General features: G+C 52.2%; 4 protein-coding genes across 4 annotated transcripts; all 4 read right to left on the bottom strand.

The window, feature by feature from the left end:
- Nucleotides 1–1439: 1439 nt before the first annotated feature.
- RHO25_010313 (uncharacterized protein) lies at nt 1440–2372 on the bottom strand (the record flags this gene model as incomplete). The annotated part of the gene is made up of 1 exon (XM_065603285.1): nt 1440–2372. One exon carries the CDS (start codon nt 2370–2372, stop codon nt 1440–1442), a length of 933 nt encoding a protein of 310 aa, XP_065459357.1.
- A 958-nt stretch (nt 2373–3330) lies between these two features.
- Nucleotides 3331–4445, bottom strand: RHO25_010312 (uncharacterized protein; the record flags this gene model as incomplete). The annotated part of the gene is made up of 2 exons (XM_023602772.2): nt 3331–4334; nt 4388–4445. The coding sequence occupies 2 exons, from the start codon at nt 4443–4445 to the stop codon at nt 3331–3333; spliced, it is 1062 nt and encodes a 353-aa protein (XP_023451242.2).
- A 1380-nt stretch (nt 4446–5825) lies between these two features.
- On the bottom strand, nt 5826–9734 carry RHO25_010311 (uncharacterized protein; the record flags this gene model as incomplete). Its single annotated transcript, XM_023602773.2, has 3 exons — nt 5826–7498; nt 7555–7787; nt 8014–9734. The coding sequence occupies 3 exons, from the start codon at nt 9732–9734 to the stop codon at nt 5826–5828; spliced, it is 3627 nt and encodes a 1208-aa protein (XP_023451243.1).
- Nucleotides 9735–10894: 1160 nt separating this feature from the next.
- RHO25_010310 (uncharacterized protein) lies at nt 10895–14719 on the bottom strand (the record flags this gene model as incomplete). The annotated part of the gene is made up of 4 exons (XM_023602774.1): nt 10895–13547; nt 13603–13654; nt 13708–13939; nt 13988–14719. 4 exons carry the CDS (start codon nt 14717–14719, stop codon nt 10895–10897), a joined length of 3669 nt encoding a protein of 1222 aa, XP_023451244.1.
- Nucleotides 14720–14851: the final 132 nt, after the last annotated feature.

The following is a 14851-nucleotide window of genomic DNA, read 5'->3' as shown; positions in this document are numbered from 1 at the left end:
ATATTAGCTTAGGGGCGATTAGAATACTTATTTATACGCCCTTAGAAGGCTTATTATAGCCTAAGAATGCTTAAGAAAGAAGCTCTATTCGCGATTACTAGGTTAAGAGGTTAGATTCGAGATTTTAGTACTTTTAGCACTAGATACGGCTTTAATATTAAGGATAATAGCGGTGTAGTACGCATGAATTATCCTAGTCTATAAGCTTATCGCCTATAGCTATTCTAGCGTTATAGGGACGCCTATATTCGTATTAGAATAAGTAAGAATAGGACATTAAGTATCTATAGACTCTAGAGCAAGCTTTAGAGGAAGCTCGGACTTTTTCTAAAGCGACTCCTATAGCCTTAATATATAGTCTAAGAAGACTATACGCGGCCGCGGATAATAATAGGCATTAATAGGAGCTATTACGCCGTAAGGACTAAGATTATAAGACTATAAGATTCTAGATAAGCTACTCTTAGGAGGGCGTCTTAGAAGGGTAAGCTTAGCTTATCCTAGACCCTATTTCCTAATTAGGTAGGCGGACAAGAGGGTACTATATAAACTACCCTTTTAGGGTATTAGGTTACGATTACGTAACTATTACCTAACAGTTACGTAACACTACCTAACAGTTACGTAGCATTACCTAATAGTTACGTAACCTAACCTAACACCTTCCTAATTCGGAAGGTAACTAGGGGGACCCCTATCTAACTACCCTTTTAGGCTAGAAGGTTCTAGAAACCTCTAGGGCGACTGCGTAAGCAGTAGACTAGAAGTTTCTACCGGTATCCTTCTAGAGTAGCTTCTAGAAACCGAAGGAACCTCGTAGAACATCGATTACAAATCGATATTCTATAGTATTCTAAGCTATTCTACGAGGCCCTATTCTTAGTATTACTAGTCCTAGAGTTGCCTAGTGCTCGTACGCGATTGCGCGTACGTAGAACCTTCTAGTACGCAGTAATAGAGTATAGAAGAAGGCCTATAGCGCGTAGTATAGTCGACTAAGCAAGCAAGGAAAGCTTTCTACTCTTTTACTCTTACTCTCTTACTACTACCTACGACGTCTGTGCTTCCTCTAGCACTTCCGCTATACTCAGATCACGATTCTGCTAATCTAAAACCACCTACTACGCCCGATATTGCAGCAAAGATGTCGAGCGGATTAGTCAGCTGTCGCGAGCTGTAATCTGCAACGGCTTAGTACTAGCTAAGGAGCATATCTAACCTACGTTGCTTAATGTCGTTTCCCTCGGGCAACATAGGCCAAGAAGAAAAGACCGGCTTGATGCGTCCCCCCTGCTCCGTAGTCATGTGCTCTAGACAGTGGAATGACATTTGTTCGGGCCCGAAAACGATCAATCTCGTACTCAGCTTTCTTTCTTGTAGGCACCACGCTCGGGTTTCTGCCGGCCCCCGACTGATGGCCCTTTCCAAACACAAGTATGCTACTCCGTTAGCCTCGCATCCTTCGGATGTGAGTAGCGGAGGGGGACACGCGGGAGTTCTCGTAGAGCTGTTGCCGATAGGAAAAGACCATCCTGGCTGCTGTGCCCTTGATTAGCGAGCAGGGTCACATGTGCGTTACCGTAAATCTGAGCCATCGACTGCGATTCCTTGCTCCAATCTTCTAGATCGTCTTGTACAATGCAGAGGGCGTCTATCCATATGTACTGCAGCCCTAATTGACGGGTGATTTCGAGCGCCTCCCGGCAAGTCTTGTTCAATTTCGACACGTCAAGAAAGTTTTGCAGTGCAGTAAGATTGGACCGTGTCAACCTCAACCCGTGATTCCCTCCCCAGCAGTATGAGAGGGCCACATAAGGTTCAGAGTCATCGCGACTTGATACCAGTTGACTGGCGGTGCCTTTACGGCCGATCTGTATCAGACGTGATGGAGTGAAGTCCGACTTTTGATTGCCGCAGTTCTTGTGGGTTTCGATACATTGCTGAGTCCAATCTTTTATAAGAAGGCAGATGTCTGGGTTGGATGGTTTGATCTCGTCTGAACATTTTCTACCTCTGAGCCATTTGGCTAGAGGGGTTGCTGGCTTAGTGACGAGATAGAGACAGCCTGTGACCATAGGCACGTTCATGGATTCGCCAATCTGCGGGACGTATCTGGTATGTGAGTCTGTGTAATTTCCACCTCGATCGGTCTTAGGCCCTCCGACAGTCACATAGAGCTGCTCACCATGAGTCTGCAACTGCGCCTGGTCAATCGTGGTCGACATTAGCAGTCCTTCCATGAATTGGCCGCAAAGCCAAACTAGGTGCGTCTTTGGAGGCCCATCTACTTCTGCTAAAGCAGCCTTGAATGCTTCAGGCGCACTTCCACGTTCGATTGCGGCGAAACACAGCAGACAAAAGGGACAACCCATTTCGGCATTGTGCATCAGGGAACGTAAATGGGGATGGAACAGCAGGAACCCATGCCGGAACGTCTCGGTCCTGAGGGGAAGTGACAGACATCTACTGCATAGTTTCCCACCGCGTCCTTCTCTTTTGCAGGTATTAAGGATTGCAAACGCTTGACGCGGAGTCTCGAGTGGTGGGTCGTGCGTCATCTTCCGTTCCATTGCACTGTCTGGCAGACCTTGGCGGCCTTGAATGTCGCGAGCGGAGAGCATGTCGAGACTCTCCAAATTGTAGGGTTAATCTGGAATCTGGATTGCCTCGTGCAAATAAATGTGTGCAACGTTTCTAATGCGAGTAGTGATCCTGCTCGTAGGCGACTCTTGCTTATTGCTTCCATCTGACGCTGCAGCGCGGCGGCATCCTTTATGGAAGAGGACATGTTTCCTGCAGCAAATAAAATGATATGAGTTGCGCAATTGTAGCTTCTTGTTGCCCCTTAGATGTTGTCGTAACACAAAAAGAGGTTGAAGTTTTTGTCCCCTGGAGTTTGTTCTTGCAAGTACTGATTCGGACTTGATGATCAATCAATGGATCTGACTCGAAGTTAGTCAGAGAGTCCAACTCGCCTCAGGGAAGGTCGCAGTACGGAATCATCTCACTATCGTATTTCTTCGGTTCTCTTTAACCGCTTTGAAGTGAGCTGCGCAATTCATATTGAACAAGACCACGTCCCCCTTAGCTAGACTACAGCGACATTATTCAGCGTTTTGCTAGCAGGGGCCATGAGTAATGACGAGAAACCGAATCCAAAGCCGTGAGATTGCTCTTCACATACTGTAAATCGTCTATGCAAATACATTCGCATGTGCTTGCCAGCCTGTTCCGCCATGCCATGTATTCCCTCAGTGCACCGATCCCGTCATTTGTATCTCAAACCAGCCAACGCCATCAAGCATTTCCCAAGATTCTGACCTCCTCACCTCACTCCCCCCTCCATCCCCACCATCCCCATCCACCACCCCTGCCTTTATTCTGCCCATAAGCCCCATACGCCTCAGGACCACCGTAGGTCGTACTCTGCGGTCCGTACGGCAACGGAGCACCCCAGGCCCTCGTAGTCGAAGTCACAAATCCAGAAGAGGTCGACGTAGAACTTTCCGATCCCGTGACAGGCGAGACTTCCGTGCTGCCGTCATCTGAAGACGAGGACAAAATCCCAGTGCCATACGAAACAGAGAATGATGTAGTCGGGAACGAATCCGTCGTCTCCGTGGCATCAGTTGGCGACACCTCAATGCCCCCAGAACTGCTGCTAGGATATCCACTCCACGGCAAAGTCGTACTGAAACCACCGTACGTGGACGGAACACCAGTTGGCCAGAAGCCATTCGAAGCTGTTGGGCCAGCCAGGGCAGTGCTAGAAGACGTTCCATTTCCATAGAATGGGCTCGAAGAGGCACCGACTGGTGAACCTTCGGTAGAGCCAGTAGGGGCCGTACCGGTAGGAACTGGAGAGAGGTAAATCGTAGTCTCACGCGTGACAGTCGTTGTAGATCGAGAAGTGAAGGTCGACGTAGGACTGGCCGCACCGGTACCAGTTGGGCCAACGAGAGCAGTAGTAGAAGAGTTGCCGTACCAGAAGCTGGAGCTGCTGGGAGTGACAGGACTGCCTTCAGTCGAGGTGACAGAAGTACCGATTGGGAAAGGCCAGACAATCGACTCAGTGAAGTAGCGTGTGCTTGTAGATGTGGTAAGCGGTCCACCGGTGCGAGGAAGGCTGGAGAATGAAGGCGTGAAGTCTGGAGCAGAGGAGCTGTCCGAGGCACCGATTGGAGAGACTTCTGTGGCTCCGGCAGACTCAGCAGCACTGGTGGAGGTAGACACAACAGGACCGGAGATGCCAGACGAAGTTGGCAGACCGTATCCCGGAGGCGGATATCCGTAGGGGCGTGGTGATTCTTGACGCTTGATGGCAGCTGGGTCGGCTGTGAAGGGCGTGAGTCAATTTCATAAGAGGAGTTCTCCAAATTTTGCTTACCCTTGGCCACCACAGTACCCACGCCAGCGATGGTCGCCAGAGCGCTGTAAGCCTTCATCTTGCCTCTGAATCGAGCCCAAACGAAGAAACGAGTCCCAAAGAACGGCAGATGACTGCTCAAAAAGTAATTGAAGCGAACGAGCGTAGTGAGCGAGTCTGTCAACTCCAAGATGCACACAATCCCAAGCATCTTATACCTTACCTTCCGCGGCCTTACGAACGCAAAGAGCAGACCTAGACCGATCACTACCCTCCACTCTCGCTTGAACGCAAACAGAGAGACTCCACTCTGCAGCCAAGAGCTCATGCAGACAGCTTACAGGACCTGGTGAAACACGGCTCAAAGCAGAAGTGGAGAGGCAGCACAAGACGGCAGGTATCAGTCATTCGTAGCACTGACATCTCGGTAGTAGACCTTCAGCCCACAAAAGCGACATTCGGAATCAAAGAGCTCACAAACTGATTGGGAAACGTCTGGATCGTGGCGTCGGCAAGGCACAGTACCTGCACTGCCTGAGAGTGAGAGAAGTGTGTTTCATATTGCTACTACGGCAGTGGTGACCCGATGGAATCGCGCCGTAGGTTGCAGCGTTTGTCGGCTTTGACTCATTGAAGATATACGTCTGTCTGGTTCTCGTGCTACCTTATCCCGTCAGCAGATGCCGATTCTCAGCTTCTCGAATGTGGTCTCATGATGCAGGGGCTCAGGGTTTGCTTCAAGACAATTCCTTTCCCGTTGATTTAACGAGCTCGATCAAAGAGAGCGCAGTGCAGCAAAGCTGAAGTGGCGCTGTTCCCAGCAACCAGGATCGTTCCGACGGATTGCTGTTGTGTAACAATGCCGTGTATCTGTCACTTTCTTTCCGGTTTGCTTGATACCAGGTCCAAGTAGATGGCAGCGAGCAGTCGGCGTATCCAGCTCATGCGATGAATATGCAGCTTGATAAACGCTAAATGTATCCAAATTCTTGTTCACGCATCAAAGTGAGACGCTTAATCTCTTCAAGGCAAAGAACTCATCCTGAAACGCGCATCTCAGTCCGCGCCATGGCTGCCACACTTCCTCGCATCCTTCCACGCTCATGCGAGGTACAAAGAGGATGACCACAAACGCGGTCTAATGCAGGTCCCTTTCAGCGCGGGACGGAAGCCGAGCCTACTGCTGCTGTGACACCAACACAACGCAAACGCGTCGGCGATCATCAATCAAGCTTACCCGTCGAGCTTGTGTATCGGAGACTTGTCCATGCCGGATGCCGTGTCGCAGCCGTCCAAAGGAAAGAAGCATACATCGTGATGTGATGTGTCAGAAGAATCATGCTCCTAGAGCGTAGCCAAGTAAGGTCAGCGCAGAGTTCAGTTCCGTAGCACAGCCAATTCCAGGGCTGAACATCTGGTGACGCGTCCTTGCAGCAACGTCCAAATCAGCCGTCAGACCTCATGTAGCAGCATTCTCATCAGCAAAGGGACTCCTCGAATCGCTCCTCGCTGGTATGTGATGCGGCACCTCAACCGGCTTCAACGAATCACCAGTCACTCTTCGTCCATATTTGGACTTGGGCGGCGCAGGAGGCAGTTTGGGCCTTCTCTGTGGTTGAGGTTCGACCATGGCAGCTTGTGTAGTCTCAGCATCCTCACTCGTAACCTCCGACAACTTCAATTCTTGACCATCCTTCACGATAGCACCCTGAGTCGTCGATCCATTTGCGGAAACTTTGCTTGTCTTTCGCATTCGTCTGGGAGCTGGCACAGTCGGTTTCGCCTTGATGACCTTCGCACTGACATCTGCAACGCTGAGGGAGCTCTCTCCTGCTTCTTGCAGACTCATGCCGAGCAGCTTCTTCGCCACAACTTCATCACCGCCATTGCTTGACGCTGATCTCTTACTCTGATGTGTCGCTTCCACTTCGGCCAGCTTCTCGTCCGCTGCCTCTTCCAATTCATCTCCCTCTTCGCGTATCCAATCGATTTGCTTGATCCTAATCACAAGTCTGATGACAGTTTCATCAACCGGCGCAAAGTGTGCGCCTGTGCGATCAATCAAAAGGTGAAGCAGTCGCCTGACTTCTTCTCGTTTGTAATTCTGGCCTTCGTGTGAAAGCTGAGTATTCTTTAGCAATGGACAAAGAACTCGCAAATAGGTATGTCGAAGGGCACGCTGTCCGTCTCTATCCGGCGCCAGGTCTGAATCGTGGCTCTCGTCCAGGTCCAGCAGATTGCGGATGATGACATCGACGAGAACGTTCAGGTCGTTTGTGTAAAAGTACTCGTACGTGCTAGGCGTGGTGAAGAGCAGGTACAGCAACTTCAAAATCAGCAACTGCGGACCCAATTCCGTCTCCCGGTTGAGGAGCAAGATCAAATTCTCTCCAAACGTGCGATATGAAGGTCCATGCAAGCTCAGAAGCTTTAAGATGCGATTGGTCACGCCCTGTTCCGCAGATCCTGGTGAAGGCGGCGCATTCGCGAGACACATGTATTGCTCGTTGAGAACCAGCAAAACGCGAATGATGGGATAATGGTATGGGTCTTCCGCATCTGACGACAGCTCTTCAATGAGTTGAAAGAGATACAAGATGAAGCCATCATCGACCACCTTGAGATCTGCACGAGACAGCTTCTGTATTCGACTCATTTCGAAGAGCAATTCCAGCAGCAGTCGATGCAGTCCCACATCCTCGTCTCGCTTATCGCGCACCAGCTCTACCAAGCGCTGAAATGTGCCCTCAGCCTGCATCAGCTCGAATGTCGTTTCCGTTGCCCTGCCATCGAACAGCAAGATGGCTGCTGCGAGGTGTAGTGTCTCCGTCTCGTCTTCCTGCAGCAGGCAGTACAAAATCTGTCGGCGGACATAGTCTTCATTCTTCCTGAACAATTCTGCATCCAACAGCTTCCAGCAGCAACGCGCGACATGGTATTCGGTGGGCAAGTACTCGGCGCGGTACTGACTGGTGAACTCGAGATATCGTCTCAGTGCATCGTCGATCTGCTCGTGGTCCTCGGACCAAGAGCTCGCGAGAGAAGTGGTAGGCGAGTCTGGAAGGCCGACCTGCGCAGCGAGGGAAGAGGAAGGCGATACGATGAGGTCCGGCGAGAGGATGTCGTCGAGCTCTGTACATTTCAATCAGCTTCAACGGCCTCGGCTGGGAGTCGAGTGTTGCACATACCGGCCCAGAATTGTGCCTCATTCTCGACTCGGTGCGTCGGAGAGTCACTTTCGTCGCCCATGCTTCCAGCTTCGCGTCCAGGACATTGCTGAAGTTCGCGCCTTAGCAATGCATTTCTTGTTCTCTCTCTGCTCGCTCGACGTCTGCCGTGTTTCAGTGGTGGTAGTGACGATGGGTGGAAGACAAGAAGCTTGGAAGGCCGGGTAGTGGAGGCCAATCCCGCCCCACGGCCGCTTTTATTTTTAGCCGGAGACAAAATAGCATGTGACATCTGGCGAGACATGGACATTGAAGACTTCGTCATGCTATCAATACAATGCTGCAGCTATGTCACGTCTGCTTCGGTCGCATTCCTCCCCCTCAAATCCTCGACCCAGCCCATTCTCCCTCTCCTCTCATCACTCAATCGCGCAAGCTCCAATATTATCCATTGGCACAAAATGCTTCCACGGTATTAACCTCCCGTCATGCCACTGATCGTATACAGTCGCTTTGATCGGAAGACTGTTGCTCTGCAGGAAACCGAGAAACCTCCCACTATACGAATGCCCATCGACATCAGGCAAGAACTTGTGCTGAAATTGCTCGGCGCCAGAAATGCTCTCGAGAACAGTGTACCAAGGGTCCATGTACCAGCAGCTTCTCGTCAGGAAGGGATTCTCTTTGAAGCACTGCATATGATTGAAGCCTGAGCGGACTTTAGGCGTCATACTGGTCAGCCACGTCTCGATTGCGGATGCGGGATCGGGTGCAGATGTGAGCGACAAGGGATATGCGCCGTCGGTGGTAGGAGGTAGGTGAAAGTTGTGTGGAAGGGGAGGAGTTCCGCCTGGGACTTCCGCAGGCACCTGATTCCCTGCTTCCCGATATCGAAATTGCTCTGCGACGAGAGTGCCGTTCAGCATCGCAACCAGCCGATGTCGATGGAATCGAGTCCAGTTGTCTCCCGTGTGGTCGCCTCCGCTCGCCATCCCGCGCCAGATGATGCTGGCCTCTTTCTCCGACCATGGTTTGGCAAGGTGCGGGTCGTAAACGTAATCGTCCGTCGAAGACGCAAACTCGATTGCAGGTGGGAGCAGAATGTCGCTACTGACGCCGCTAATCTTACAGCCTGAAAGAAGCGGCACAAGTTCTTCGAGCACATGCCGCGTATCTTCGTGTCCAACGGGCTCCTCGAGGCTGTATGCTTTCAGCCCGACATAAGATCCGTGGACCTCGCGCAATGCAGGATTGAGACATGCCGATTTAGACGCTACCCAGTCTCGAACGAAGCCTCGATCCATGTGCTTTCCATCAGACAGCTGCGACCAGTACGTCTCTGCGGAGGTGTTGTACTTCAGATTCGTGACGGCGAGCCTCCCGGGCGTGTCAGGCGGACAAATGTCCCGAACAGCCTCCCAAATCGGCTCTGTTGCAGGCCTGTCCGACCACTTGAAGAGCACATTCTTAGCTGACGCATTTCGCAGCTTCTCATTGAAGTCCTTGAGCTTTTCAAACTCCGAGTAAATCTCATCCAGCGGAGTCTCGACATGCTTCATTCGCTCCTCTCCGGCCTTCACCTTCGCCTCATGCAGAACATCATAACTCGCGAAAAGTTTCGGCTCGTCATCCAGATTCACTGCCAGATCCACATCAGGCAGATCCTTGATCGGCAAAGCTTCAATCGCACTCTGCCATAAGCCAGTCCAATTCGCAAGATTCCAAGCGCCAACTTGTCGCTGCAGAACAGAGCCATCACGGATACTCAGCGTCCGATGCCATTGCTGAGGGAACACTCTCATCTTCTCCGGAGAAACAGACCAAAAAGGTGCGAGGTCACGATACATCGGATCGAAGAAGTCCTCAATCAAGTAGACATTGTTCTTCTCGCACCATGAGATGTATTTGTCCCATCCTGGCGGCGGATGTCGGCCACGAGAAGTTCTATACGCGGCAGCAGCGGCATTGAGGCCTTTCGTTCGTTTCCACAGGAGATCTTCGAATTGCTTGTTCCCGGAGCGCATCAAATCATCGATGGGATGAGTCGTGGCTGCCGTCGTTGAATGGTGAATGTCTTCTGGTACATGGAGCTCTCCTGGAGTGACGCGTCTCGTATGCGAGAGCATCGAGAGCGTAAGAACAACGACGACTACGCAGCTGATGGCCAGGATCCGAACCTGCTTGCTGAATGAGGAAAGCATCTTTGACCTGACATGGAGGCGCCCTCCGTCTTTCAGCAGAACTTCAACTCGAGGTCAGGCCAGACTCTCGCAGATGACCGACCTCCAGCACCCGCCAATGCTGGCAGAGGGAGGACCTTGTCGTCGAAATCGTCAACTGCCGAGTCCTCACGCGTATCCGGTCATGCAGTCGAAAGCCCTCGCCGTCACAGACCCATCCTCCGCATCACAGAAAGGAAGTCGCGTACGTAGCAGAAGCAGCCGCAACGCAGCACAGCACACGTCTCGTCCGGCAACTTCCTCAAGATACACAGTACATTTAACAGGTACTAGCCCACAGCCGCAAATAATGCTGCCGAGCACGCTAATCTTCAAAGTACAGCAGGATTGTCACAAGCGGGAACTTGCCCGTCTCATCACACATCACACCAGTTGCAGCTTTTCTTTTGTCATCAGTACGTTCACCACGCAATACGCTCCAATGACACGAGGAGAAATGTCTCCTAGTACTTGAAAAAGTCTCGTCAAAGCCGCGTAACAATGCATCAACGAACCACCAGTCGAACAGCCCTTCATCACGCCCCTCGCTTGCTCTACCCTCCTCTCCTTCGCACTCGCTTCGAATTGACAAAGGAAATGACAACCCGACGCACGTGGCGAGCTTAGCTTCAGCCTTCATCAAGGGCTACAAGCCACATGCAGCTGCAAGAAAGTAAGCCTAGTGAAGCCAAATCCTTCGCCAAGCCCGGAGCGAACGCTCGTTCGGAGCAGGTGCATAACTTGGTCGAATGAGGCTCAAGCGCAGAGCATGCCGAAGAGGAACGACAAAGGCACAAGAAAGCTTGTATCTTCTTTTTTGTCTGTTATGCCATAGAATGTCGCATCTCTCGCTCGCTAAGGGGTATCATACAGTCAATGATAATACTGTACAGTGTGCTCATCATGCATGCAATGCGATTCGTTTTCGTCCCGTGTTAATGCCTTAGAAAGCCATCTTCTCGTCTTCCTCATGCGAAACTCCATGATTGACTTCTAATCCTCCATCGCGCGCAGCAAACATCTTGTGATGAGGAGGTAGCATAAACGTGTCGTGATCTTTTTGCCCATCGTATTTGTAATAGAAGGTAAGCTCTGGAGATGCTGGCATCTAGGGCAAAATCCATGTCAGCAAGAGTAAAGCTCTACCACTGATGATTGTTTACAACTCGTGCTGGGTCCCACTCTCCACTGCTCTCTTTCCTATCGAGACCACTGGCTGAGTCCCGACGGACCATCATGTCTCGTGGATTCATCGTGCCCTCAGGCTGATTTCCGCCGTCATACATCTGGACGTCGATATCAGGGACCGCCTGAGGATCCGCTTCCGGCACAGGTTCCGGAGCTCGACACACGGGCTGCACAATCTCAGTCTTGTGGTCGTCCTTAACGTACACAGCAAAAGTTGGAGTGCCATGGTTCCAGGTATTCGCCTCGAGGATTTCGTTGACATTCTTGAACTCATCCACGCGCTCGTCATTGTACATTCGCCAGACGTCATTCTCGAAGTCATGAATGTAGATCCAGTAATGTCCATGTCCATAGCTGCCTCGGTGGAAAAAGACAGCAGCAAGACGATACTTGATCTTTTTGAACTCGCTGAACTGATCCTTGAGACGTGGCTCGATCTCGGCGATCTCACTCTCCAGCTGCAGAAGTCGAGCCAATTGGTCTTGTGTCTCCGACATGACAGCTATGGGCAAGCTTTCCGGAACCTCGACGCCGTTCATACCAAGCGATTCGAGTTCGGCATTGACTTTAGGCATGTCGTGCAGATATTCACCGGCCTCGCTCATCACGAGTGGCCCGCTGAGATCATTCGGTTTGTTGACAACTTGTGGAGCATCGTCGATGGCCTTCTTCTCTTTTCGCAGCGCGTGCAACTTCTGACGCCAGGACCAACAAGCTTTGCGCCTCGGCAGCACATCAGGGTGCGAAGTATCAATATATCGATCAAGGTAGAGCTCATCTTCGAGCTTCACACATGCCTCAGATTTGAAAGCTCCTCGTTCTTTGTTGTAATCGATGCGTGTGATATTGATCTGCAGTAAAGGTGGGAGCACCTCCAATGACTTGTAGGCTTCCGTGTTGCCAGCCTCGGTTGTCTCGCCGACGCTTTGCAGGTCGAAGAATTGGTCCAGCACACTGTAAATGTCAGTTGCTCCAGATGGAGGCGGAATGGTAATCGCCATGTCCAGCAATGGTTTCTTCTTCCCATCGATTCCGTCCTTGACTGAGGTCTCAATCATGCTGTACTTGAACAACCGGTGCAGATCATCTTCCTGTTCGCCAGTCTCATCTGCGCCTCGTGGTGTCATGCCTGCTCTCAACTTGAACAAAACATCGTCGTGCACTTCGGTAACGTCCTGCTGCGCTTTCGCCTTCTCCTGTGCCTTCTCAAGTGCGTGTTCGCGCGTGGTCGAAAAGCGCCGCGGTGGGAGTGGAGGTGCTGCTGCGGAGTCGTCCTTGGGTGGCGATTTGAGTGGCGTTGGGGGCAGCAGCTCTCCATTCTGCATTGGGACATCTTCTTCGCCTCGCAGTGTCACGCTGCTAGCATCGGACGCGACTCTGTTGAACGACGAAATCGGAGCTGGCTCGTTGTCATCCCCCTTCACTTCGTTCTCGTTCTCGTTGTCCACGACGCCATTCGCTTTCTCAGCGTGCTCAGCCCGCAGCTCCTGCACTGCCGAAGACAACAGAGCATAGTCCTTCATTTCGAGAAAAGCACGGCACACAAGATCGTCTTCAGGCCGGACATGCTCGCTCGGGCTCTTGATCATGCGATCGAAGAGCTGTTTCAAGTCACGCGCAAATCGCTGACCACCTTTGACCTCTTCGAGGGAAATCTTCCGATGGCCTACCCGCTCATCCTTGCTGGTGTGGTGCTCCGTGTCCAGTTTGTATTGATCGTACTTCAGCACGATCTCGCGAAGAGGCTTGATGCTGAAGTAGTATTGCAGAAGGGAGTTCAGATAGCAAGTGTTGCCATGACTGGTGAGCCCAACTGGCCAAGTCTCAGCGGACCGCGAAGTCTGCTCGGAGGCTATGGCCTTCTCAAGTGCAGCGATCGCCTTTTCCGTCTGCTCGCCTGGCCGGTCCATACGCGCCACGTCAAATTGCATCGATAATATCGATTTGTCAATGGTGGCCCATGATTCGGTGATGCCGAGCTGGCGCAATGCCTCTTCCTTGTCCATTTGGTAGCCGTCTGCTTGACCCGTCAACAACCACTGGTTGAGAGCGTCACTTTTCCGTTCGTGCGCAATCACCGAAATGGCTTTGCGCGTCAGTTCCTCGTTCTCTTCACGCTTTGTGCCAGCGAAGGATATCAGCCAATCGTCCGCGGTCTGGCGATTGGCGCCGTTTCCAAGCCAGTCCAGGGCCTCTTCGTACGTCTCGATCGTCTGCTCGGCGGCCCGAATCAGGCGTTGGCTCTGTCGTACGAGTCCTATCTTTCTAAGTGCGCGTCTCGCTTCCTCTTTGGCTTCAGGTCCTGAATCGGAAGTCCTCACGTAGAACAAGTTCAGTATCCTCTCGTCGTCTGCTGTCTGCGCGTCGGTTTGCGAAATGTCCAGGTATCGATAGGCGGCTGTAATGTCTCTTCGGCTTATCAGGCCGCGGGACTCCACGAGCGCGAGCGTTGTTTGCAGGTCCTCCGTCTTGCGAGCCTCCGCAATGATCTGTAAGCACTCAAAGTAATACGATTGTCGTTGTGGGTCAGTAGTGAACTGCTTGTCGACAGCCCATGTCACGATGGAGTCCGCAGAGTCGGGTTGGATACCGAGTGATGCAAAGTATCTGCAACGTTGATGTTAGCTGCAGGCACGGATGTCAGAAGGCAGGAGTGACAAACGGAAGCTCCTCCGGCGATGCCACCTGCCGCCGCAAGGATGAGAAACGCGGGTCTGCATAGCATTAGCGTGGACACGCGCAAACAGAGCAACGAGGAGAGACCTACACCCCTGCGCAGCGAGCGTTCGGTCGACATCGCGGTCTGCCAGTGGCCACCCTTCTGACGCTGCAGGGTTCACGGCGTTGGTCTCGGCTGCGGTTTTGATAATCAGCGCGTGCAGCTCGGTCTCGATATCCTCAAGTAGCTCGCGATGGCTGTTGCCCTGCGCAGCAAACCGATCGTCCAGCACCGGAGGATCGGGCAGCTGCCACATTGCTTCTTGGTCCCCCTGTGCTTGCTTTGCGTTGTCAGTACAGATAAATGCGGGAACACGCACATAGCCTACCGAGTATCTGAAGCCCAGCCGGGTGAGCAGCTCATAGCAGTCCGCGCCATACACGCCAAAAGCTTCCCCAAAGCGCTTGTTGTTTGCTGGAAACGATCTTCGCGCGTGCTCAGTATTCAAAGCGTCTTTGATGTATCTCCTCAATCTTTGCAACACTTCTACGGGCGTCGCCTGACGTATGCCCTCCCTGTCTGGCTCTTCTCGCACCATCGCCTCATACGCCTTCTTCAGTCGATCCGTATCCACCAGCATAGTCCGTTCTGTTGGTTGTATCTTCGCTGTCCTGAAGCTGATTCTGAGATCGGCGCGGCATCCCTCTGAGGAGCACTGCCATGCGTATTCTATTCGGTCTGGTATAGCCACATCGAACTCACGCCGTCGCACGAAGTGATGCAGCGGGTCCTGAGAATTTGGGCATGAGTTCACCGCAAAAGCGTAGCTGATGCGGATGTCCGCATGTATCCTACACTTCTTGCAGCACACTGCAAGCTTGTACTGTGTGCCTCCATCCGCACGCAGATCGAGCGGCGGCGGAATGCTTTGGGCGTGCTTTGTTGAGTATTCATGTTGGCAGCTGCCTATCTTCGGAGCAAGTTGCTTGCCCTCGCCGACGGGAGGTGTGAAATCCGCGAGGTAATTCGCATTGCGGTCGCAGTGCAAGGGATCGAATCGTAGAAAGTCGTTTGCGAGCTTCGGAGCAGTCTTGCCAGGACCGCCGGCGAATGCGGTCATGTCCTGTGAAATGACGCGGCGTGGCTAAAGGGATTATGGCGATGGGATGACAGCCGGTTATTAGGGAGCGTTGGGGATGGTGCGTCGGTCGCAGGTTGGTGGGTGAAGGTGTCAGTGGCACCTAGGCACCAA

This window comes from Cercospora beticola, chromosome 7 (genome assembly GCF_033473495.1).
Source record: "Cercospora beticola chromosome 7, complete sequence".
Lineage (NCBI taxonomy): Eukaryota > Fungi > Ascomycota > Dothideomycetes > Mycosphaerellales > Mycosphaerellaceae > Cercospora > Cercospora beticola.
The sequence above is the reverse complement of the archived record's forward strand: the minus strand, read 5'-3'. Positions and strand labels throughout refer to the sequence as shown.